Source organism: Electrophorus electricus, chromosome 14 (assembly GCF_013358815.1).
Source record: "Electrophorus electricus isolate fEleEle1 chromosome 14, fEleEle1.pri, whole genome shotgun sequence".
In the NCBI taxonomy this organism is placed as follows: domain Eukaryota; kingdom Metazoa; phylum Chordata; class Actinopteri; order Gymnotiformes; family Gymnotidae; genus Electrophorus; species Electrophorus electricus.
The window spans coordinates 8,789,908-8,815,524 of record NC_049548.1 but is presented as its reverse complement, the minus strand read 5'-3'; the positions used below and the strand labels follow the sequence as shown (position 1 = coordinate 8,815,524).

Genomic DNA, 25,617 nt, shown 5'->3' with positions numbered 1-25,617 from the left:
TTATTGTACTCAGGCTACAGGGACACTTTTTTGTTGTAAGTCTTAATTTACCCTTTAGCCTTGGTATTTAACTATGATCATGTCAAAGCCCTACTCATCCTTCAAGTGTATGTAACACCAAGCTGCTTTGTCTACTGTCATTGGACATTCCTGCATTTCTTATATGTCCTCTCTCTGCTTCCCACAGTGACAATAACCGTGTGTTCAAAAGCAGCACACATGCCAAGCAGATGAAGAAATCTGTGGTGATGACTCCTCCACCCATTCACATTAGTGGACATGGCAATCGAGAGGTGGGCACCCACCCTTACTCCAGTGTCAAATAACGCAAGATATATTAGATAGCCTTAGGAAAAACTTTCTCAAGTAATGTTTTCTATAGGGCATGTGGAGGATTTATGAGCCTCCAAGCTAAATACACAAGTTGTGAGGCCTGTGACATTGTAATGGTTTTGTTTCTCTCTCCAGTTGTTGCCAAGTGCCCTAGAGGGCGCTCTGAGTTATAGCCTCTTGAGCCACAGTGTAAGCAGCCACCTGGACTCTTCCCCAGAGAGCAGTGAGCATGGAACTGAAGCCCCCCTCACACCTAAAGGTAAAGGTTGAATAGTTTTTTGATGGTCATATGGCTGACCATATGGTTTAGAAGATTCTTAAGATCTTATTGAGTCCCAAATTTCCAAACAGCTATTAAATGTGAATGTCAATACTGACTCAATAAAAAAACTTGTAAAATAGACTAATGAGTTTGGAGCACACCTGAAACTATGAAAAACAGAGTCTGACAGTTCTTGAACATCTTGTTTGTGTTATGATTGGAACACTTATCATCAGTTACTATATTCTACAACTAGTCTTAATTTGTACACAAGGAACTGTTCCAGTAAATGTCCCACAGTCTTTGCTCATAGTTCTCTGTAATATGCTGAACCTCTGTTCCTCTATATCAGAGAGACAGCAGATTCTGAGAGGCATGCACAGCATTGTGGTGAAATCCGCCCGCCGGCGCTCCAAAGCGCTGGAGATTGATGCCCTGCGCCTTCCTCCTCCGCCCTCTCCACTGGACCCGAAAAACAACAAGAGCAGTTTGTCTTTGAGCGAGGCATCCCCAAAAGGCCTGGTATTGCGTCGCGGTCGGCAACCCAGCCCCGAACTCCGTCACGCCACCTCTGATGATAACCTGTCCAGCAGCACAGGCGAAGGCCCTGCCCCTAATAGCACCTGGACCCGCCCCCGGAACCGCCAGGCCATGCCCAGAAACAATGCCCCACGGGAGCAGGATTTTGAAGCTCGCCGGCGCAAGCGAAGGTCTCGGTCCTTCGAAGTCACTGGGCAAGCTGTGCGTCCTCAAGCAATTTTTTAGCCATTAATAGAGTCATTTATTTCAACAAGAGGAATGTTTGTATAATAATGCAATTAATGCATTCATTGTGTTCTTTTGTCAATCATTTTTTTCCAGACATGGTGCTGGAATTTTAAATGTTTGGGAGTAATTGACTAAATAATTCACAGCGCTTTTTACTTTCCAGCTGACTCAGGGGAAGAGCACCAGCCAGCGTTTCCGGCCTCTTGATAGCACTTCTGACCCCCACCTGCATATTAATGGTCAGCCTCCTGCTCCCCTCCTGCGCCCCCAGTACAGAGTTGCAGCTCATCTTAGCAAAGTTCGACCCTCCCCCATTAACCATCAAACAGGTACACTACTGCTGTAGTGTGTAGTGTGTAGTGTGTAGTGTGTAGTGTGTAGGTGAGACAACTGCTGCTCGTAGTGAATGTGTATCAACAAGCATGATTTGGACCACCTGACAAACTGAGACAGTCTTTTCTGTTTATTTATCTCTGTCTTTATGCTCTATGATTGCTCTGTGTATTCTCAGCTGTTACCAGTTGTTATGAACCACCATCAGACATCAATGCATCAAGATAACTTCATTTGTTAATGACAATAAGGTGTATTGTGTCTCTTTCCCCCAAACTTCAAAGGCTCAGTGGCAGACACGTCCTTGGCCAACCTCCCCGCCCAACTCAGCAACCTGAAACGTGGCCCCCAAACCAGGCACCCACAGCCTGTACTCTATGTTACCACTACAGGTGCAGGAGGCCAGCGCATCCGCAAACACTGAGGAGGCCCTACGTTGCCCTCTCTCTTACCCATCAAACCAGAGCACTACGTCAAGATGAAGACTGAACATGCCCCAACACCAGCACTAACATCCCCTTCCCAGAGCGTGAACTCCCAGCTGGGACAGCTGTATGGTTTCCCTTCATCCCAGTGGCTGAGCTGTAAGTAATTGGATCTCCACTATGAGCCAGAAGAGAAACCTTTTTGTTGCCTTGTGCTGGGTACATTGGAAAGTGGTTCAGTGGGAATCCTGCATATCCTGATGGGGCTCTCCATGGGCAGCCCTGCCACCTGCATTCCAGTCTGGGTATATGCTGACATCCTTGAAGCTTGTCTCCAGCACACAAGCACTACCTTCTTCTGTAAATCCAACAACTTATGTATTGATTGTCATAGGTTCAGAGGCTTCGATCTGCTAAAACTAAGTCTGCTGAAACACAGTACTAATACAAGAATGGTAATTTAAATTTTGCAAGCCCTTTGGTTTAATGTGTGAGCAGGCCTTATGGGGTGGTGTTGTGTATGTGTGTAAGTATGTGTGTATGTGTGTGGATGGGTATGAGTGTGTATTATGTGATTTTGGGAAGTCATAAATAAAAGCACCTTGAAAACCTACTGTAGTTTATTGAGGCTAAACGCTGACCTTTGTTTTTTATGACCCCAGGCACAGATATATGTCTGCTTTCTCCACAAAGGACTAGTATATCTCACAGCTCTTGTGTTTGCATAAGGAGGGGCACTGGTTTTTACAGTTTTCTTCTTGCCTCACACACATGCAAGGTGTGGCTCTGGGGTTGCTGTCATAGCTTCCTAGTCACAAAAGAAGCTTCTGTAGATAGATTCCTGTGTGCCACTCCTGTTATCACTGTTAGTGTTAACTTTAAGCAACAAATAGGCTTTTTACATTTCTTAGTCATTTGCCAGATGTTCATACTTCAACTGAGTCTCTTTTGTGTATGTTGTGTGTTAATAGTATCAAGACAAATTCAACATTTCTGAGCCTCAGAGGATGTTATAAATTCTCACTTTTCTTTGATGTTTAAAGTTTGTGTTTTTTCATATGCATATGAATATTCTTTTTCTATTCTTAATTTTGTACATTTTTATTTGTATCCAAATAAAACTGATTGCAAATTTGCTGTATTTATTGAATTCCCTCTAAGCCTGCAGCATTCCATATTGCTCTAAAAACATATCAATACGGATCAATGGCTGGGTTTGCATGTACATCGGATTTGCTGTTAATTTGAATATTACAAAGAATGTTACACAAGTATTAAAATGCTAAATGTCTAATTAGATGGGAAAGACGTTATCCCCCTCACCATTTCGAGTACAGTGACTCATTGGGCAACGTCACAGGCTATCGTGTAGCTGTGGTTGTGCGCGTATGTGACTGGTTACACTGGAAAAATAAAATTGAACAGCATTGTATTTTGACAAAGAAATCGCTACTTAGAAGAAAGACATGCCTTAATGTATTTCATACGTAAGTCTGTTTCACTTTAACACAGGACAGTCCAGTTAATGGTAGCTAGCTAGCTGTGTTTACTATTACTAGCTAGCATGACAGGTATGATTGGTTGCTAGCTAGCTGTCTGGACGCGCTGTGCATCTTATGTAGCTAGCTTCCTTTCTCGGTACTATGAGTTTGGTCAATAATTAATATATTTAATATTTTAATTAATAACATTTTTGGTATGCAAGTGCGAAATGCGTGAAAGCTAGGTATCTAGCTAGCTAGCTAGCTTGCTACACAACTATTCACCCCAGTCAACGTAATTCTTTTTTTAAATGAGTTAAACGCTAAGTAAGATTAATCAGCTATAGCAAGCTATTTTACACTTCATCTACATCATAGCGATACTATACGTTAGTGCATAGAATGCAAAATAATTAAAGTCATTGGAAAGTTCTTTTTGACATGAACTGTGCAAAGGTGACTTTCGGTCACCGGTTAACCACATTGGTAGAGCCACGGAGGTGCGTTTTTTAACTTTGCACCTGTTTTCTTTGCGCTATTGTAGTTACCGTGCGAGAGTTAACTTATCTTGCTTTCATTTTTTATGTTTAGCTGTGTCGACCGTCAAGGTGCGTTCTTGTCCTTGTCCTAGCCTCTTAAAGCATGCTGGAAAAATGCAGACTTTAAGTAGAAGAGATGCCGGAGTCTGGAATCAAACAAAGAGCCTGCTGTACAAAAATCTACTGATCAAATGGAGGACCAAGCAACAAAGTCTCCAGGTGTCTTTTAAAATAAATTTTTATTTCCTTGGTTGTTTTTTGGTGAAGACCTCTTGGCATATGTAGTTGAAAACTTAATATGTAGTTGAAGAATTAACTGTGGGTGCCTTTATGTGACTTATTTTACACTGGTCAGCATTTTCTTGATTATCATGGCTATAGCTGGAGTTACTTAGCATTTGCTGTCTCAACAGCCAGCAGTAGTCAGAATTAGATGTCTTAACAGGCAAATGTATATTTTTATTTATTTATTTTTAATCACTCTTTACTATTGTGAAATAATTTAAATGTATATTTACCGAGAATCCTGGCCATCTGGACCAGAATCTAGACCAGAATCTGGACCAGAAAAAAAAAAAAATCATACTTATGATGCATCATGTCGAATTTCCAACATATTTGGAATTCTTTTCTGATTCTAATAGCATAGTGCTTCATTCTGAGAGTGTGTCACTGTGAGCTGTTTTTCACAGCTCAGCAGGTTTCTCAGCCTTGCTATTTTGAAATGGTGAGAAAAATGTAAACATCCCCAGGCATTTTTTTTCTTTTTTTAATTGTTTTTTTCCTTTTGGTGGGGGTCATGTATTTTTTATTTTAACTTAAGTTGCTCTAATGCATTTTTAATGTTTCCATGTTTCATGCTTGTTTCCTTAGGGCTGGGGAGTGAGGGAGGGTGTTTTTGAAAGCCTGGTGGAATGAATAGGCTGTTAAGGAAATGGAAGTCCTCTTTAATAACACAACCATTGCTGCCATTAATATCCCTGTGCATTTCAAGCTGCACTCAGTGTTGCTTGTCGTTGTTCATCCTGAGAGGCAGTGGTCTCTCCACAAGTTATTAATAGGTCTAAATGGACAAAAGTGAAGTATGTTATGCAATGCCCTCATCTAGACCTCTTGCCAACAAATGCCTGCTTTGCTTTATTGATTTTTATGGAGTTTCATTTGTAGGAATATTGTGATTCCTTGGAAATTTCTGCATATTCAAACAGTTTCTGAAATGTTCAAATGCATTTGATCTTGTTTATTGTTTAGTGCCACATTTTTATTAAAGCAGTGGACACTTTCACATCTAATACACTATAGAACTTATGGAGAATTATGGAACTCTATTTATAAAACACTTGAAATACCTGAAAGTGATGTGTATAGCCTATTTAGTGGAGTAAATTCCCCCAGTAACTCTGTTAATATTAATTAGAATAAAATAGGACTATTTGTAACTTTAAAAAAAAGATTACTTCATATGCTAAACTTTTCTTGTTATTCAGAAAAGAGATCTGGTCCATTTCTGTTTTCTGTTTCCGTTGTTATATAATAGGTCTAAATAAAAAAGAGGTTGGTGTTACAACCTGGATTTGTAACTATAAATCTGTGGGCTAACTTGTGAAACATATTTCTCTAGTTATAACTTACAGAATCATATTTACAATAATTAAAGACCAGCTATGGCTACATTTGTCTTGAGTCTGAAACAGTGTGAAAATGCTGGACAGTTTGATACTGGTTGCTAGTAGCTTCAATGGATAATCTCCTGGCCTGCATCTGCCTTCAAGAGGTGTTGTTGGGACTCTAGATTGTACCCTGGCTCTGAGTACCTCTAGCTCTGTACATTTGAGCAAACATTCCTAGAAACAGTTGGCAGATAGCACTGGATCATATTCCGTTTAGGACTGCAAGTTTTATTATATTAATTAAAATGTTTCATTCAAACAGGCAAAGATGTCTAAACAACTGAAAAACTTTAGCCTTTGAACATTACTCCTCTAAAAGAGGAAGACGGGTGTGATTTTTGGGTTCCATGCATATCAATTTCTAAACTCAGATATCGGTTACATATGCTTATTGTTGTGAAAAAAGTTCAGGATACTTTGTAACTATTATGAGTGGCAGTATTAGCTAGCAAATGCAAACAAATAATTTATTTTCTGGATTGTTAGCTTCTTGTTTGTTACAATTATTTCCTTTCATTTATTTTTGTTGTTTTTTGGTTGGTCCATTATTTATTTATCTACCTACCCACCCTCCCACTTAGACTAATCGGTTAAAAAGTCCCGTAAGTTTCCTTTCCTTGGTTTAATGTCTTCCAGATCATACGGTGAAACTAATCAACCATGACATTGATGGTTTTTAAAAATCCATGGTTTCAAGCTAGATAAGTCTCATTTTAATTACAAATGAAACTAACAGCTAGTCCAAAATTAAAAGTGAACCTACAGCTTGAATAGTCTCTAAGCAGAACTGGGTTGATGGTCATAGACTCAATATGGCATAGGATATGTGTTATTACTTCTGCGTCATCTCTCCAGATTATTATATTCACAATGCTTTCTGTTTCATCCTTTTTTTTCATCATTTTTTTTCTCTCTCTCTCTGTATAGGAGTTGATTCTTCCTCTGCTACTTTTGGGCCTACTCATCCTCATCAGTACCCTCAACCCTCATATCTCGTATGGCAGCATCAGCACTTCTGAGTTAGAAGATGGTGATCGGTACTTGTCATTCAAAGGCCTGGGCTACACTCCCATAACAAATGTCACCAGTCAGATCATGGAGGAAGTGGCACAAGAGTTACGTGAGTTTCAGCGACTGGTCATCCTCTGTCCACTAGCAGAAATTGGACAGTTTCTCTGGGCCGTGATAATATTCCTTGGTAGGCTGCATGTGGAGCAGCGTGTCATGTAGAACTTTAGAAAGCTATAAAAGTTTGTGATTAGTTGATGTATATGATTTAGAGCAGTAGGAGTATTTTCTACTACTGTTCTTACACAATATACAATTATTTAGGTACATTCTTATGGAATATATAAGTGTTAATATTCTGTACACAGTTTGTCTAATTGGGAAATGTGAAATGAACTTAACATTAATTCATGCAATCCTGAAATGGAGATGCCTTTTGTGCATAGGAATGCAAAGGCACATTCTTATAAGGTTTTGATTCACTATGGTATGGTTCACGTGGTTCTACTATCAGATATGCAGGACCGCTTAGAGATGTTCTCTACTGAAGAAGACCTGGAGAATGCCAGCCTGTATGAACCTCTTGGCTATGTGGGAGTGGTGTTCCTTGATAAGATGTCCTACCAGTTACGATTCCCCTACAATCAGGTCCCTTTACCTAGTGACTACACTGAGTCAATCGGTGAGAAGACAGACAAAAGAAGTATTAGTACTTATGCCAGCCTTTGTAGACTCTAAAAAAGAAAAAGGAGAAACATTAATCTAAATTATCATTACCCTCTTCCTTCTTTTTTTCTCCACCACTGACATACTTAATATGAATATGAAGCCACCTTTAATTTGGTTAGCTCTTCTGTTTTAGACAGTAACACTTGGTTAGCAGAGATGCATTTTCTGAAAATATACATAAATTACTGTGCTAATTAGTTTGGTCTCAGGGATATTTAAATCCATGAGGCTAAAGTGCTGAATTAAATATGATATTCAAAACTTGAGCAAAGCCCTGTCCTAAGATTGAGTGTTTGCTTTTTGTCTTTCCTCACAGCCAACTGTTATGCCAACCATTTAAACTGCCATGCAGCTAACTATTGGTATTCTGGTTTCACACGGCTCCAGTCAGTGATCGACGCTGCCATCATCCAGGTGGGAGTGGCTTGAAATCCTAGAAAATTGATCGTTATTTAACAGCAGAGTCTGCAACCTCAGGAAATGTATAATACAAGGTCTTTCAGTGATGAATAAATACAATTCCAAGCCTCTAGTAGATTCAAGATAGATGCAGGTTTGTTTTTAAACACTGTCCCTTTGATATAGATGCAAACAAAACGTTTGATGTGGAGGGAGCTGAACATGCGTGTGGTGATGATGGGTCACCCTGATACAGTGGAGGTCCAGAAGTTCCCACATGCACTCATCTCCATTTATTTGGTGTTGGCTTTCACACCTTTCGTGTCCTTCCTCATTGTCAATGTGGCAGCGGAGAAGGAGCACCGGCTCAAAGACACCATGAGCATGATGGGACTGTATGACACTGCATTCTGGTAGGCATGACTCCAGAGTTTTGTGGTACATTTATTTTTTTAATGTGGGTATCTGCTTATGTGAAGAACTTGCTGTCTATAGCAAATGCGTAGTATAATCAGAAGGCTCATGAAACCGCATTTCATTATAGAATTATTTTTTTCCATTCAGCATGCTGTGAAATTTTGGAAGTTCATGGGTACTTTCTGAATTCTGCAAAATTCTACAGTGAGGGGTGTGTGTCTGTGTTTTATGCATAGGCTCTCATGGGGTCTTCTCTATGCTGCCCTGGTTACCACTATGTCTGTTCTTATGGCTGTTATCGCTACATGGACTCCCCTCTTCTCCAACAGCAATTTCTTCATCATCTTCCTTCTCATCTTCCTTTATGGAATATCCACTGTAAGTACTGTCAGTCTTCATTTGTTTAGTAGGTTAAACCAGCAAACAGCAGTGATTCATTTAAATGGTTCCTACTGAGAGATAACTTGTCTGACCATAGGTTGTCCTACATTCCTGGGCCTCATATGTGTTAAGTTTGTAATCACAGCTCTGATTCTGTTAAGTATTCTAAATTTAATTGAAGATGTTTGGTGGCGCTCAGTTTATATGTGCTTGGTCTTCAAAAGCCTTGATAATCTACACTTACAGTTGTTTACCCAGTATCTCAGAATGCTCTTAAATGCAGTGATATTGCTGAGTCAAGCCAGAGCAAATGGGAATGAAGGAAGATGCTGTCATGTTTTTAGATGTAATCTTGTGTCATCCATGTAAAGCTTGGATGACTAGCTAATTACTTTGCCTCTCTTCCTTTCTCCCCAGATCTTCTTCTCCTTCATGCTCACTCCTTTGTTTAAGAAGCCCAAGTTTGCAAGTACGATGGGCTCCATGCTGACACTGGTGTTTGGCTGCTTGTCTCTGTTTACGGTGCTGATGAGGGATTTCCCCCAGCCGGCTGTCTGGGTGCTCTGCTTGCTCTCTCCCAGTGCCTTCTCCATCGGCATTGCCCAGGTAACAAAAATTCCACCAAGGCAGTGGCACCTGTGTGTTAATGTTACTGTGTGTTAAAGTGCTTTTAGAGGTGACCTAGATAAACCGGTGCTTATCTTGTGCATATGGGAATAAAAATGGTTTATAACCTCTCTGACAAAGGCACTATTTGCCATGAAACAAGATTTTATGTAACCTATATGAAACTAGACTTTTTTCCCCCCCCTCAATTCCAGGTCTTGCCAAGTTTGATAGTTAATCATCAGTACACTCATGTAAATACCCAGTTTGAGCTTTTCATGTCTTGTCTTTATTGTCAAATGCCTGGGCATGTGTAGGTGGTGTATCTGGAGGCACAGGGGGACGGTGCGGTGTTCTCCACTTTGGCTCATGGCCCTCATGCGCTGTATGTGCCGCTGCTAATGCTCTTCCTCGACTGCATCCTTTATCTGCTGCTGGCTATTTACCTAGATCAGGTGCTACCAGGTGAGCTACATACTTTATCTTAGCATAGAACATTTCTTCACACATCATACTTCACACAACAGCATACTTTGGGTGTGCTGTGCTATAATAAGGGCCTAGTAACGAGGCATTGCAACTTGTACAAAACAATTTTCTGCCATGAGCGTGTAAAATATTAAATTCAGTTCAATTTGACAACTTGCTATAAGTGAACCATTTTGCATTCTAACGCATTTGCTAAATTGCTTTGGAAGCAATTACTAGGACTGCCTCCTGGTCTAAGTGAACCAATGAATTTGGACACTTGGATGCTACATAATACAAGTTGTCAAATTAGATTGGAGAAACCTCCAATTAAGGTAGAGTCTACTAATTGGAGAATCCTCCAATTAATGCAGTCCACTAAAGTGATGAATTTCACTGTATTTCATGCCACATAGTTTATTATACAGGAAAATACTAACTGCTGTTAATTTTGGACTCTAATATATAATGTAACATTTCAGCTCCAGGTGTCAAGCCACTCCCACATAGTATAGTTTATCTTGTAGAGTAGGTTATGTAAATGTCAGGGAGCCTCTTAGTTTTATGATGAAATTAAGCATTTTATACCTTTTATGATGTTCTGTATGCTTATACTGACATGATTTCATATAAACAGTTTACATTTCAGACTATCTAGCTATTTTTGTTTAAATATATTTTAATTTTTAATGTCTTTGTGCATTAAACAATCCTTTTTTAAATCAACAATCCAGTTTTAAACCAACATGGCAGTTGGCTGTTTACTATGGATGTTAGAAATGTTTAAACTGTTTCTAGTATCAGCTATCAGGAATCTGTGCATTAACATGATCCATCAAATTGTGGTGTAAGGGGGGAACAAAGCCCTGAGGGAGTTTAGTCGTTGTGACTTTATTTTGCTTTCTAGGTGAGTTTGGAATGAGACGCTCTGTGGTCTACTTCCTGAAGCCTTCTTATTGGTCAAAACGCAGAAAGCGCTATGTGGAAGTGAGCTCTGTTTATGAAGGCGAGATGAATGGCACACCTACGGCTGATGAATCAGTGGAACCAGTTTCTCCTGAGTTTAGAGGCAAAGAGGCCATAAGGTATTACTTTAACCTTTTACCCATTTAAGATGTGGAGACCCAAGCTGTATTTTTTACCACCTTTCTCTAACTTTGTAACTTAACATGGTGTATATTTTTGTTTCTGTCCTCAGTTCATCCTTAGATGTGTAATCGGTTTATATGAAATTCTTATCTGAATTTTCATAGCACTGTTTTATGAATACAAAATGCTTAAAAAGATCTGAATTCACAACAGATATCCATACAGAAATGGTGAGAGCAACATATCTTGTCTGGGAATACCAAAACTTTGGTACATTCTTAGATAACGAATGCATAATTAATTATTTAATAATAATAAATAATAATAATAATAATAATTTTTTGTTCCTTAAGTGAATTACAACACGAGTGCACACAAGTACTATTTATTTTAAAACATTAATTACTTGTTGATATGTATTGGCACAACAACCATCAGAAAGTGCAGGATCTCACAGTTCTTATACATGGTATATGTCTTGGTTGTTAAAGTACATATTCATATTAAGCATATGTCTGTTCACAAAGTATAAAACCACAAAGGTGGGGTGTGAAAATGCCTGCAAATATCATTAATTATTGCCCTGGGGTTAACCAACAGTAAATAAACCAGACTAAATGTGTTTATAGACATTTTTAACAGATTTTCAGCCTGATGGAGTACTGAGTTATAACTTCAGCCTTGTGAGATTTGCTTAGAAGCAGTGCAGCTACCTGCCCTATGAGAAAGATAGATAAAAACCAAAAAAAACCAAAATGTATGCACAGTGGCATCCCAGATTACGTGCCCTTGCATTCTGATTTGTAGTAACTAATGAGGAGCTTTAATAAACACTGACAGGTATAAGTCCCAGTAGTTGTGTGTACTGTGCTCAAACAAGGAGAAACAGTGAGATCTGGGCCAGTGCTACTGTATCTTACAGAGGGGCATGGCATGCTGCCAAAACTGCCATTTAATATCCATCATTTGTGTGTGTGTGTGTGTGTGTGTGTGCTCGTGTGTTGTTTTTTTTTTCCATCTTCACCCCTTCAGGATCTATAACATCCATAAAACCTATAAAGAGAAGGACAGCATGGTGGATGCACTGAGAGGTGAATTCATATACTTCTATACAGCTCTTAACTCGCTTATTTGAGCAATAATATAGCAGTTTGATTATTTTTCTGGCAACGATTATTTTCCCTGATTTACTCATGTATTTTTACTGCAAGAAGCTATTGCTGTGGTTCTATTCTGCTGTGTTGTGGTTATATTCACATTTATAAGCATACCTGGGAGTCTGGGGAGAGGATTAAATTTGGAGTTTGTGGGGGGCTTAATCTGGATTTAAGTGCAAGGAGCTTAGAACCCTCAGCCCTCAGGTGCTGGTTCCATTTGCATGGTACACTGGCAACCGCTGGCCAGTGTAATGCCTAACTACAAGTGCAAACACCATCTGTTGCTGTTGGTTGTGATGCAATATATCTAACACACCTGACATAGAGGATTATCCATAAACGTCATGTTTGCTTTCAGGTTTGACTTTTGACATTTATGAAGGTCAGATCACTGCTCTATTGGGTCATAGTGGAGCAGGGAAATCCACCCTCATGAACATCCTGTGTGGCATCTGTCCTCCAACAGAAGGTCTGTTCATTTACTGCACTGTACATTGCTAAATAAAAAACTATCTAATAATAATGTGAATACTGATAAGATTCTTTCTGTGGAAGGAGTATATTTGATATAACACAGTTCCAGTTCCTTCTTCCTAGCTTACCTGTCTGATTCATAACAGGGACCCAATACAAAAATAAGCACTCTATTAGGAGTAGGGTCTGTGGGTTAGGGTATATGTAAGTGCCTGTGTTGGGTCCACAGGCTCTGCTGCCATCTATGGCTCTCCAGTGGCAGAGATAGCGGATGGAGCTGAGATGAAGCAGCTCGTGGGAATCTGCCCACAATTCAACATCATCTTCGATGTGTTGACTGTGGAGGAGCACTTAAGGATCTTCGCAGCCATTAAAGGCATTCTTCCCAGTGACATTGACAATGAGGTGAGTGTCAACTACCACTGGCTGGTCTTCAACGCATCCTAACTTCCACCCAAATGAAAAGCGATCACAGAAGGGGAAAAAAAAAACTGTCTGTACTCTATCCAAGTCATGTTGCACTAACATTTTGTTTTAAGGGAAGACTCTGTTTTGGCTATCCATAGGTTAGGAAAGTTTTGAAGGATCTGGACTTGGAAAAGATTATAGATGCACAGGCCAAGAACCTGAGTGGGGGTCAGAAGAGGAAGCTGTCTGTGGGCATTGCTATTCTAGGAGACCCTAAGGTACAGAAAGCCTCCACAGCAGTCACTGATTATCTTAATGAATGTTTCTAGTTCACTCTGTGTGTGTGTGTGTGTGTGTGTGTGTGTGTGTGTGTGTGTGTGTGTGTGTGTGTGTGTGTGTGTGTGTGTGTGTGTGTGTACACTAGATCCTGCTCTTGGATGAGCCTACAGCAGGTATGGATCCAGTGTCACGTCACCAGGTGTGGGCCTTGCTGAAGGGTCGCCGGGCAGGCAGAGTTACTGTCCTCAGCACGCACTACATGGACGAGGCAGACATACTGGCAGGTAAAGGAGGGTTTTTTGTGCTCATTCTCACGTAGTCCTACTCACAGAAACACTTGCACTCCTTCATATATGGTCCCGCGTCTGTGATCCTTCTGCTTCACAGATCGTAAAGCAGTCATCTCTCAAGGCCAGCTAAAATGTGTGGGCTCTTCTCTCTACCTCAAAACCAAGTGTGGCGTTGGCTACCACCTCAGGTTAGTGTGACATGCTAAGTCTATTAGGAATGTGAACGTTTACTGTTCTACTGGATTAGTAGGACGTCTGGCCTGAAGAATGTTAATCTTGCAATAATATTCTACATGAATGACTTACATTTATCCTAGTTTGGAATTATTAGTTCCTAAATAACAATTATTTTAATTTGTAAACAATATATAATTTCATATAGCCATTTTATTTCATTCAATAACTATTTAATTTAGTATTGTAAATATGAACTACTTAAGTATTTAGAATTTATGCATTAAAATATAAAGTAGTGTTAAAAATTGAATAATTTCTCCTTAATTATTGTGTAGTTGTGTGACAGTTACTTGTGTGCTTGACTGTTTGCTTTGGCTCTTCCTAAGGTTTGTAGCTACATTTTTGTGTGTGTGTGTGTGTGTGTGCCCACTCTGATTGATAAAGAAGGCAAGAAGATGCCTGTTATCGAGATATCATCTTTTCCTAAATGTGTTATTTCACTTTGTGTAGGATGTCTGTGACAGAAGTCTGTGAAGCAGACAGCCTTACATCGCTGGTCAAGCAGCATGTTCCAAAAGCTCAGTTGTCAAGGCAACAGGAGGCAGAGCTCACGTTCACATTGCCTTTTGAGAGCATGGAAACATTTCCAGGTTTGGCTTCTGCTAACCCTCTGCTTTACCATCTGCCTTGGACTAAACTGCCTTATGCTTGACTGAACATGAGTGGTGATCTCAGTTCTACCAGTGCTGATTAGTGGCTTTAGCAAGTGCTTTGAGACTCAGTGTAATGCATCAAGTATGCAGGGAAACGACTTTGTTTTGCTGCTTTGTTGCCTGGTTTGTAGTGGATGGTTATTGCATTGTAAGATGTGCACAGGTGAAGGTAAGTGGTGCCTCTCTTATCTTGCTCCAAGGGCTTTTCACTGAGCTGGACTGTAGGCCTGACCTGGGTATCGTTAACTATGGTGTTTCCATGACAACATTAGAAGATGTGTTTTTGCGTTTGGAGGCGGAAGCAGAAGTGGACCAGGCAGGTAATAAGTCTTTCTCTCTCTCTCACACACACTCACACACACACACACACAGAGTTTCACACTTTCACGGCAGTCATGAAATGCATTTTTTGTACTTGTGATGATTTGACATCATTCTTGTTATATAAAAGAAACAGCTGTGACCTCACACAGATAGCTAGTGTGTTCTTTCATTTAATGCCCTTACACCAAGTTGTCATAACAGCACAAAACCTATTCTCCTCATATTCCTAAATATCCCCAGTTTAAAAGTGAGGCTGATATGCATATTTCATTCTGTGTTTCAGACTACAGTGTGTTCAACCAGGACAAGACAGAGGAGGAGGGTGATGCATCTTCCCTGGATGACATGGACCAGAGGCTGCTTACCTTCTCAGAAAACAGGCAGGATGCAGTAACAGGCCATGCCCTCTGGAGGCAGCAATTCAGCATTGTAGCCTGGCTCCATATGCTTAACCTGCAGAGAGAAAGGAAACCCATCATATACAAGTAAGTACATGGATTACACCAGACAATACCATTGTAAAAAAAAAAAAAAAAAGCAATTTCTTTTGCAGTGTAAATGTCTGTCTTTTTTTGGTACCATTTGTGTTTTCTGCTTTATCTTCGCTCGATCGCTCCCTTGCTCGCTCTCTCTTTTTCTCTCTCTTGCTGTGTCTTTCTGTCTGCATCTATCCCTGTTTCTCACTCTCACTCTCTCCCTTACATCAGTGTGACGCTGTTCCTGGTCTTCCTGACTGCAGTGCTGGTTCTGTCACTGGCTACAGGGAATATTCAGATCCATTCCCCTGAAAGACAGTTCCAACCTATCTACCTGCTCCGCCGCAATGAAGCCCCTCGCAGATATGCTACCAGCTTACTTGTGCTCAACTCCTCTGGTCTGTCTGCCAGCCTCCCTCAAATAGGAGTTTAAGATTATTGATGTCAAACAGGTTGATCAAAGATTCAGATCACTTATTATTTGAGCTATAATTGAGCACTGTTTATGCGGTTAATAGCTGTCAGGGTACTGATACCTGAAGATGTTGTGGAAATTAAAGGAATGCTTTAAAGGAATTACTTACAAAATGAGGTTCACAATGAATGAAACCTAGAAGGGAGGCAGCATGCTTTCATATACATACTTCTTCTTGGTCCCTACTCAGAAAGGTTGCTCTCCATTTTTGTCTTCTCTGGTAGACTCTGATATATCAGGCTTCATTCATAACCTGGAATCTCAGGACATTAAGGTGGAGATGATGAAGAAAGTGGACTACATGTCTGCTGCACCTCACAGTGCTGCAATCAATGTAACAGGCTCTAGTAAGGTGAGTCACACTTAGAGTATGCTTCATAGAAACTCGCCCAGCAACGGACAGCACAGATTTGGCTTTTAACAACTTAGATCAGGATTGGAGCAACCTTGAATGTGTCCATTCAAGAATCTCCATTACCTCTGACTACTATCTTGGCCTGCGCTCGCAGATGAAATAATGCTCTATTAGTGCATTAGATGGTGGGTGGGAACCATTTTGAGTCAGAGTGGGGTAGCTTTGCTAAATGGAGCTCTTGATCCTCTCAGGATGAGAGCTTTAGAGCAGCAGGGTATACTTAGGGCTCAGTGAGTGAGGATTGTTGCTTTTAGATACCATGCTGGGTGCAGGGTAATGTGGAATGTGAATCTCTCTTGACTTCTGGTGTCTGGTCTTCACTTCCTACCTTGTTTGTGTTTTTTTCATGAATTAACTTGTTTTACATTAGCAAGGTGTGTGTTATTTTATACGTTCACCCTCTTTGCATCTCTTTCCCTGTATGTCTTTCTCTGTGCAGGGTTTTGGTTATATGTTAGCCTTTAACAGTACTACAGTGCACTCTCTGCCCATGGCAGTGAATGTACTCAGTAATGCCTTGCTCAGAGGCTTCAATGGTTCAGGACAGATCAACACCTGGACTAAGCCCTTTGAATATGTGAGTACCTGATGATTTTACCAGAATTCTAGTTATCTACGTCTTTAATTAGCTATAAATGTGTGTGTGCCCTCAGAGGTGTTCCAAAGTTGTAATCTTGTTTTTATTTTGTATTCTAGCAAATTCCAGACTCAACATCTTATGCCTTGGTTTACATTGAGGCTGTGATTCTGGGTATGTTGGCAGCTGGCATGCCAGCCTACTTTGCAATGGACCACACACGAGATCGAGAGGTAACCATGTGCAAAGGAATGTTTTTAAACTATAGAATAATTTAACATGTACCTTTTATCATATATGAAACAGATGACATCTTGGGTTAATTTGTCCCATGTTTTTTTCAGCTAAATGTAACTTATTGAAATAATCCTTTACCTTTTAGAACTGGTTCACTGAACAATGTAGGCAGAAGTAAGCTGGTTTTGTGTGTGGTTTAGATAAAGTGCCGCTCGACGTTGAGGATCTCTGGTCTGCTGCCCTCTGCGTACTGGTGTGGACAGGCTGCTGTAGACATCCCGTTCTACTACCTCATCCTCATCGCCATGACCACCACACTGTTCAGCTTCCATTCCACGAACCTGTTGTCTGACAGCAACATCATGTCCGTGGTAAGGGGAGATGTGTGGGTGCAGGCACACATGCATGTGTACATGCTCACGCATGCATGCACTCGCACTCAAACTGATCTGTATAAGCAATATCCAGTTTGTCTTGCAATATTCTGTTGAATCCTACATATGCATACACACGCGTACACGCTTCCATGTGCAACATTATATTGATCTGCACAAGTGCACTGAACCTTGATAATTGCTGCCTGTTGTACACTTCACTCATGTTCACTTTGCAGTCTCAAGCTCTAGTAAATCCCACAACCCACATGTACACATGCCGAGTCCCATACATGCTGTAGCTCATGTCTACCTTTATTTTTTCTTTCAGATTCTCTGTCTAATTGGATTCTGCCCTGCCATGGTCCTCTTCACATATTGTGTGTCATTCATGTTTGCCAAAGTCCAGAGCAACAGAGATTTCTTCTCTGTTGTCTCCATGATGGTTAGTAACAGGCTGCGATGTCACTTCACAATGAAGTCTTCCGAAGGTTGATTTGTCACTAAATGTAAACTAGAGGAGTTTTAAGTTGTAATACTAACAACTAATATCTGCACTACAGTAAAGCAGTGTAGTATGAAGCATGTGTTTAACAGTATCCAAAATAATAACTTTTTCAATAAAGAAAATGTAGCTCAAAAGAGTTTTTCTAGCTGTTTTAAGTTGAAAGTCACTGAAAACATATAGGGACACTTTAAACTAAAAAAAGGCTAAGATGTCTGAAAGTTCTTCTGCTTTGTAATACCAAAACAGAGTGTGTGCACGTGTGTGCTGTCTCAGGTGTGTGTAGTGTCTGCCTCCATGGTCCAGCTGGCCTTTGTGAATGATAATCCTGCCCTTACACGTGTCTTACACAACACCCTGTGCTTCTTCAACCCACTATACCCCCTGATGGGCTGCCTCAACTGCATCACCAAGGTCAGTACCTACAATTAGGTATTATCTATGATAATTATCCATAATCTGAAATGACCAGTAGTCTCAAGTCTCAATCACTGTCCAGGTAAAAGTGGACTGTGGTTCAAATATGTGTTACCAGAGTAGTTGAGATTCGCATGCTTGATGATGAATAATATAGGTTACTGTTTAGCCACTAAATTGAAGTTGACTTAATTGCAGTCTCATGTTTGGTGAATTATAATCCAATATTAGAGGTCATAGTGAATACATGATGATTATTTGATGCATTTGTGTAATTTCAGGCTACCTTCTTTCTGTCTTTCCATGAAGAGTTCCTGTGGAAAAATCTTCTCATTGCAGTTATAGCTGTGAGTTTCTTAGACTTTGTGCATGTATGTGTCTTATAGATATGGAGTAATTTAGTGCATGGACTAATTTGTTGTGGTGTTTGCAGCCTTACCTGCAGTGCATTCTGCTGCTCTTCTTGCTGCGGTGGTTAGAAATACGCTATGGAGGTAGGACTATGAAGAATGACCAGCTGTGCAGGTTAGAGCCATATAAATCTCCTTTATTATGATATCTGACTCTCAAGCTAGGGCTCCTGTTTGGTGTTAAAAAGTGACTCCTCAAGCAGAATTTAATATTTAGGATTTTTAGGTACCTCTCCAAAATGTTGCGTTTGTGATGCAATGTGATCTTTTTAATTGCAAGCTCTCCTCTCCGTAGGATCTCCTCTAAGGCCAAGGGCAGAGTGCAGAGAAACCCAGAGGAGAGCATAAATGAAGATGAGGATGTACTGGTGGAGAAGGCTCGCGTGAAAGAGGCACTCACCTGTCAGAGCTGTGATGAGGTATGAAATATTTCATTAATTTACTCCCTAAATTCTTTTTTGATATGGCTAAGTAATATAGCTACTAGCTAGTTCACAAATAGAGGTAGTTGATGCTTCTTTTTTCTTCTGGCTTGTGCTCAGAAACCTGTGGTGGTGGTGAGCAATCTGAGGAAGCAATACTCCAGCAAAAGAGAGGGCTTCTCTCTTGGCAAGCGGAGGAAAGTGGCTGCTAAGAACATCTCCTTCTGTGTCCGTAAAGGTACACGCCTTTCTTTTGTCTACCTAGCCCTTCTGTGAGAGGATTCTGTTCTGTACAGTAGCCTAATGTTGCCTTCCTTACTCAGGTGAGGTCCTGGGACTTCTGGGACCTAATGGAGCAGGGAAGAGCACAATCATGCACATGCTGTCAGGAGACACAAATGCCACTGCTGGACAGGTATCTACTTCCTTCTTCTTTGATCAGACAGTCTCTGAATTGCAATGGGCTCTAATATGATTGCATTCTGAACCTTTTTAAAAGATTCATATCGGCTTCAGTGAATTAAGTTTAAATGACCATTTTCCAGTTTTACATGTTATCCTGTGTTGCAGATTTTGATGGGAGACTATAGCACAGAGTTCAAGCCAGTGGATAACCCACTTGAGCACGCAGGTTACTGCCCTCAGGTGAACCCCCTCTGGCCTAGGATCACCCTACAGGAGCATCTCCAGATCTATGCTGCCATTAAGGGCTTACGCAATGATGATGTGCCAAACATCATCAGACGGTACCTCTACGACTACATTCCTCTGTCCATATACTTCTGTTTTCATGCTTATTCTCCAGTTTTAGATAATGAATAGTATTTAATATGGCTTTAGCACTGTAACCCTCTGGTCATCAGATAGTAAGAATGACTTTCATATCTTTCATATCCTAATGAATGCAGTCACATTGCCAAGCAGGAGGATCTGATCATAGATTAGTATTCTTTCTCTGAGACCCTTGATAAATAAGAATCCATGGACATTGACGGAAACTGTTGAGTGTGTGTGTTGTGTGGTTTGTGTGTCTGTCCTCAGTGTGGTTAATGCTCTGGAGCTGAAGGAGCATCTTCATAAGCAGGCTAAAAATCTGTCTGCAGGCCTCAAGAGGAAGGTAAGAGATCAACACAGAATGCTGATTAAAAAAACCTGCCATTGTATTACCAGTTGACTACATTTTTATCGCTTGCATTTCACATTTACATTTTACACATTTGGCATATGTTGGCACACTTATCCAGAGCGACTTCAAATTTACATGTTACAGAGGTAGGCATATATTGTGTTAGGAGCCTTGTCCAAGCAGTCTTATTGGTATAGCATAGAGCACTTGCCTGGATGGGGTTTGAACCCCAGTGCCCATGGGGGAGGTAGCATTTTACCCACTACATCTACGTATACAAGAAGATCCATTCTTTTATATGTGATGTACCTGACGAGGCCTGTGTTTACAGCAGGATCTGCTTTAAATTTTTTATTTATTTATTTTTTGCCTGTTTTTGTTGGCTTGCAGTTGTGTTTTGCACTGAGCATGCTGGGAAACCCTCAGATTGTGCTCCTGGATGAACCCTCATCTGGGATGGACCCCAAATCCAAGCAGCGCATGTGGTAAGACCTTTAGTGCGTTAGTTTATTCTTTGACATGTGTATTTGCATCAGCCATTTACAGATGTACACTTTTGTTGCTATTTTAAGTTACTTCTAGAAAGCCACGGAGCTCACATAATATACAACACTTGCTTTCAAGGTTAATTGGATTTTTGAGGATGGGATTGGCCCATAATTAAAAACAAAAAAACTGCATACAAGTGTAGGGAAAAATTTAACATGATCTTTTCTGCTCTTGTTTGGATGACCTAATATTATTATATCAACACAGCAGTTTAGGGAAATAAAAATCACACGTCAATATCGTTTTTGCTGGTGGCTTAAAAACTGCAGTTAGTGTAAGATGATTTATACTCCAGAGTTTGCTGTAAATGTGACTGATACAGATGATAGCACTTCCTGCTCCTAATCCGAGCATTTCTGCTATAACACGTTACTATTGCATGGTGGGGCAGGAGAGCGATGCGTGCTGCGTTTAAAAACAAGCAACGTGGCGCCATCTTGACCACTCACTACATGGAGGAGGCAGAGGCAGTGTGTGACCGAGTAGCCATCATGGTCTCTGGCCAGCTACGGTCAGTCCAGCTTTCTTCTATGAGCCTACTTGTTGTTGTTGTTGTTGTTATTATTAATGAAAACATTAATTAGTGTTATTCTTTTTTTTCATGGAACTATGGTGATGAGTAATTAAGTGAAATGATAATTAAAATGTGGTAAATAAGCAAAGGCATGTGTTGATATGGCATTCTTTAGGTGCATTGGTTCCATCCAGCACCTGAAGGGGAAGTATGGTCGGGGTTATAGTCTAGAGATTAAACTTCGAGAGGAGCTCACTGGCCTCCAGCAGGTGGCACTACTCCACAAGGAGATACTAAGGATCTTTCCTCATGCTGCACGCCAAGAGAGGTGTGTAGTAGAGAGCAAAAGAATCTGTAGGAGTGGTAGTGCTTCAGTGACACAAAAAAACAAAAGATGTGTTTAGACCAAACATTATAATATATATTAAATATATCATATTACATTTATTATTGTTGTGTTGCAGTTTCGCCACTCTGATGGTTTATAAGATTCCAATGGAGGATGTTAAATCACTAGCCAAGGCTTTTTCTCAGCTTGAGAGTGGTAAGTTGCCATAGAACAATACTCTGGAAAAATATGAATTTTAGTAATTGTCCATATTTTTTTCTCTTTGCCTCTGTACAGCTAAGCAGAACTTCAATTTTGAAGAATACAACTTTTCTCAGTCTACCCTTGAGCAGGTTGGTTATAATGTTTAGCTGTAATTATGTCTTGCCACAGTAGCTAATATTTCCCCATGATCTGTAATCATGGAGTGTTTTGGGGTAATTTACAATTTTATCCTGGTTATTTTTGAGTCATAATTGGGTACTGGCTTTGTGCATCTCAGGTTTTCATGGAGTTTGCTAAAGAGCAGGAGAATGAGGAAGAGGAGTTGGGCTCTCTTAGCACCACCTTCCAGTGGCAACGACTCCGTCAGGATGGCCCTGTGTCCTTCAATCACACTGACAGCATTGTGCACCAGCTCTGAGCCAGTTCCTCCCACTCTCTCCCACTCCCCTGCCTCTTTCTGCCTCCACGGACTGATTGCCAAGCTTGTACTGGCATATTTTGACCTCCTCACCATCCCGGTATAAGATGCACAATATATGAATAACTTTGTTCAGCTGTGTCTTGGTCTTGCCTTTCAGCTGTTTTATATGAGGCTGTGTGTGGAATCAGTCACACAGGAAAAACGCATGGGAAGGATCTTCATCAGGAATCTTGGCGAAACCAAAGCAGTGTCTCTAACCCAACCCTAACTGCCCCATCAATCGCTCACATTTGTGCGGAAGAGGTGCTTTGCTGTCCGTAGCATTAGATCTGTTGTATGTAGATATGTAATGCAAGGAGGAAGTCTAGAGATTTTTTGTCTTGGGTGTCTGATGACTTTCACAAGCACAGGGAGCTGCAGAAGGAGGAACTTCTTTCTACCTGCCTGGTGCAGGCTTTGAGGTGGTCTTACCTCTTTCAGAGTACCACAGCACTGCTGCTGTGATATACCAGCACATGGAGACTCTCCGCTTCACAATCCCACCACTGGTGGCCTGCCACCAGGGCCGGGCGAGATGGCCCTGCTCTCTGCTGCTCCCCAGAGTGCTCGAACTTCTCCAACACCAGCATGCGCTTCAGGCCCGTGCTACAACGCCTAGCTCTCTAGAGACAGGCCTGTCGATAAGGCACAGACCTACGCGGACAAATAGTGTCTGATTACTAAGAAAAAAGATGATCCCCCTCCCCCACCCCTCCCCAAGTGTCTTTGTTTTGACTTTTTTATTTTTAACTTGCCCTGTGGCCTTCGTGTGGAGATAATTAAATGTCTGAAATGACAGAGACAATAGCTTAAGAATGTAGTTGCCGCACACTCCACTTAGACGCATGTAGCACTCCATATTAATCAGAAATGGAAACATGGCCACGAGTTACTGCGGAAGACTTTGAAGTCATATGACTTTTTAAAAATTAGTTAAAAGGAGATTACATACTGAGCAAGGCCTTGAATACATGACTGTGTTATGATGGTGTTTTATTGGAAAGCACTGTCTGTGTGTGACAGGTGTTTTATCATACTGGTGTAGCAAAGATTAAGTTCTTAAGAGCTTTATGGTGTGAAATTACTTTTTAATGCGGGTTTGAGATGCACAATTTACTTACACTACATATTCATAGCATGAATTCAGTCTTTTGTTGTGTTTTGCTGTTTTGTTAGTAATACCAGCATTTGGTGGACATATTAAAGTAGTATGGTTGGTATTGCCTTTATTGCACACCAAATATAAAACACTGCAACATTAATAGAAAAATATAAATCCAAGACCATTATTTAGTTAATAACAAGTAACAGTTTGACAGATTGGTGTACACATTATTAGAAGTTTTTAACTGCTGTGCTGACAAGGAGAAGGAGCGGAACACTAAAGGTGTTATTCATAAAACTGAGTTGCATCCAAGTCATGATTCACTTTAATCTTTTTTCTTTTAGAAAATGTCTGTCTTCATGCAGTTTGACTTGGCTGTGTATCTCTGAGCAAGTTTTTCATTTTGAATTCTGACATCCTCCTGGTGTCACTGAGGCTCAATTAAACATTTCAGCAGTTTTGTATGATGGCTTTTAATTAAATTACTGTAGTATAGTTTAGTACTGTTTCTCAGTCAGGTGGAAAAGCTTCAATCTTATAGTTGCCACTTTTAATATAGACTAGCAGTAGAGTTTGCAGCACATGTTAAAGCTTCACAATTTTGATGTCCAGTTTGGCTTTTCTTGAATTGTATTTGGATGGTTTAGACCCCCCCCCCCCATTTCCTGAATAAGCTATTAGAATATTTGTTATCCCAGTACAGAGCTAATTTTCTACATTGTACCTTTGGTCTTGCCATCTTGTCTAGGAGTGAAAGTTTGTCAGGTGCTCATTTATACAAGGGCCTGCTTAAAGGTGTGTGTGTGTGTGGGTTGGGGGGTGGGGTGTAAGTATTGAGTTGTCTATTCAAGAAGCGATTGATAAATATTTTGGTATCTTAAGGGAATGGCTAATGTTATATACATATTTCATTTTTTTTTCTTGACTGCACAATAAAAAGACAAGGTAAGTTCCCCCCCACCCCCACCCCCGAATGTGAAAGGAGGCATATAGTAATAGTCTGAACCAGTCCATAAAAATTGTAATCTAGATCAAAAAGGTGCATTGTTTTGAATTCTGTATGTTTATATACTGTTATTTATACTCAAAACATTTAAAAGCCCTCCAAAATCAAAATTAAGTTTACAATATTTATATTTGACCAAGTCAGCTACCCAACATTGGCTGAGAACTAAAAATTTGTTTTATAATATTTCAAGAGGCAATTTTAAATTCTTACCCTACCATCAGGAGAAATGCCTTCAACATAAACAGTGAGATGAGCTCACACTGGGGAAGATGAGCTGTATGCTTTAGCATTTACGAAAAAAAAAAAAAAGTCCGATGTGAATGCATTGACAGTTCATGGAATTGCTGTACATATGATCATACCCCTTTGTTAATGTATTGATATACATTATGCAAAAATACTAGGGAGTGGCAAGTTGCTATTTTTTATTTAATCAACTTTATTTTTGCACATATGTAGCCTCTTGTACCAGTATTGTAAGGATAGGTTGGGTTCGGTTGAAGTAGATGTACATTCAGTAAAATCTCTCTTCAAAAAGGAAATTAATTTTCTCCAGAGTGCAATATATCAATACCTTTTGTGTCCATGTGGTCACCATTTTCTGTAAATGATGTGTCATGGCTTATGGCAATATTGATGTTGTCCCTCGTGAACTAAGAAGTATCTTGCAGTAAACTGTAGCCACCAATATATAACCTTGTTGAATGTTTGCTTTGCACTTTAGTGTCCAAATACTTAAAAATTATAATAAAACTAAATGTCATTTTTAAATGGATTTAATTTGAACAGAAACATTTTTCATCAAATGGTTAATTTTAACACTAATTACACTAATTGTCTTATACTAATTGTATTTTTGTCCTAGACAAAAAATTATCTCCATATATACTATTGGGTGATTTTTAAACAAACAGAAAAAAAAAACGTAGCATACTGACTGTATTCTAAAGGTAAATTATATGTTTAATTGCGTCAACACTGGAGAAACCTTTTTAAAAAAATATATTAATTGATTTGCTACATTATGCATTTATTAACAAGTGTGCACTGTGTTTTGAAATGCACTTGTGCCACATGACCTCTTGGGCTAGTTATTCATTTTTGTTCTGGTTTACACACACAGTCCATTTCCTCAGTCCTGGTTTGTTGAAACCAACTTTTACATTGGTTTAAGCATTTACCCCAGAGAACTGAAATAAAGAAATGTATGAAAACTCCCCAGTTCTTCCCCCTCATTTCCCATCTGGTGTTTAAAAGGCCATA

At 40.0% G+C, this 25,617-nt stretch overlaps 2 protein-coding genes across 5 annotated transcripts in view; both read left to right on the top strand.

The window, feature by feature from the left end:
- Nucleotides 1-3,209, top strand: part of kif19 (kinesin family member 19) — a 37,277-nt gene extending 34,068 nt beyond the window's left edge. For 2 of the 3 annotated variants that reach the window (XM_035533868.1, XM_027002710.2), the window contains 5 exons: nucleotides 188-293; nucleotides 469-592; nucleotides 948-1,336; nucleotides 1,527-1,692; nucleotides 1,981-3,209. In XM_035533868.1, coding sequence (XP_035389761.1) covers nucleotides 188-293; nucleotides 469-592; nucleotides 948-1,336; nucleotides 1,527-1,692; nucleotides 1,981-2,120 — 925 coding nt within the window. In that variant the 3' untranslated portion in view covers nucleotides 2,121-3,209. The remainder of the gene's footprint in view (nucleotides 1-187; nucleotides 294-468; nucleotides 593-947; nucleotides 1,337-1,526; nucleotides 1,693-1,980) is intronic. The other variant, XM_027002711.2, reaches the window with a different exon arrangement.
- Nucleotides 3,210-3,480: 271 nt separating this feature from the next.
- abca5 (ATP-binding cassette, sub-family A (ABC1), member 5) lies at nucleotides 3,481-25,129 on the top strand. Of its 2 annotated transcripts, none has more exons than XM_027002650.2 (39): nucleotides 3,481-3,608; nucleotides 4,234-4,360; nucleotides 6,739-6,931; nucleotides 7,334-7,501; nucleotides 7,865-7,962; nucleotides 8,134-8,360; nucleotides 8,601-8,742; nucleotides 9,163-9,351; nucleotides 9,669-9,816; nucleotides 10,727-10,904; nucleotides 11,941-11,999; nucleotides 12,424-12,534; nucleotides 12,769-12,944; nucleotides 13,106-13,225; nucleotides 13,372-13,510; nucleotides 13,614-13,704; nucleotides 14,204-14,343; nucleotides 14,607-14,726; nucleotides 15,014-15,215; nucleotides 15,438-15,604; nucleotides 15,906-16,033; nucleotides 16,536-16,673; nucleotides 16,793-16,906; nucleotides 17,111-17,281; nucleotides 17,616-17,729; nucleotides 18,066-18,203; nucleotides 18,488-18,553; nucleotides 18,640-18,731; nucleotides 18,912-19,035; nucleotides 19,159-19,276; nucleotides 19,362-19,453; nucleotides 19,609-19,784; nucleotides 20,080-20,155; nucleotides 20,555-20,649; nucleotides 21,105-21,224; nucleotides 21,403-21,555; nucleotides 21,692-21,771; nucleotides 21,853-21,908; nucleotides 22,058-25,129. In XM_027002650.2, exons 2-39 carry the CDS (start codon nucleotides 4,256-4,258, stop codon nucleotides 22,196-22,198), a joined length of 4,965 nt encoding a protein of 1,654 aa, XP_026858451.2. In that variant the 5' UTR covers nucleotides 3,481-3,608; nucleotides 4,234-4,255; the 3' UTR covers nucleotides 22,199-25,129. The 2 variants fall into 2 exon arrangements, with proteins under 2 accessions (XP_026858451.2, XP_026858450.2); XM_027002649.2 differs by having other exon boundaries at nucleotides 3,504-3,608; nucleotides 4,194-4,360.
- The last annotated feature ends 488 nt before the right edge of the window (nucleotides 25,130-25,617 follow it).

Bases quoted from the DNA above. Each gene is read 5' to 3' on its own strand.
- abca5 (XM_027002649.2), top strand. The intron at 10,905-11,940 runs GTATTACTTTAA...TCACCCCTTCAG, and splicing joins AGAGGCAAAGAGGCCATAAG to GATCTATAACATCCATAAAA. The intron at 21,772-21,852 runs GTAAGTTGCCAT...GCCTCTGTACAG, and splicing joins TTTTTCTCAGCTTGAGAGTG to CTAAGCAGAACTTCAATTTT.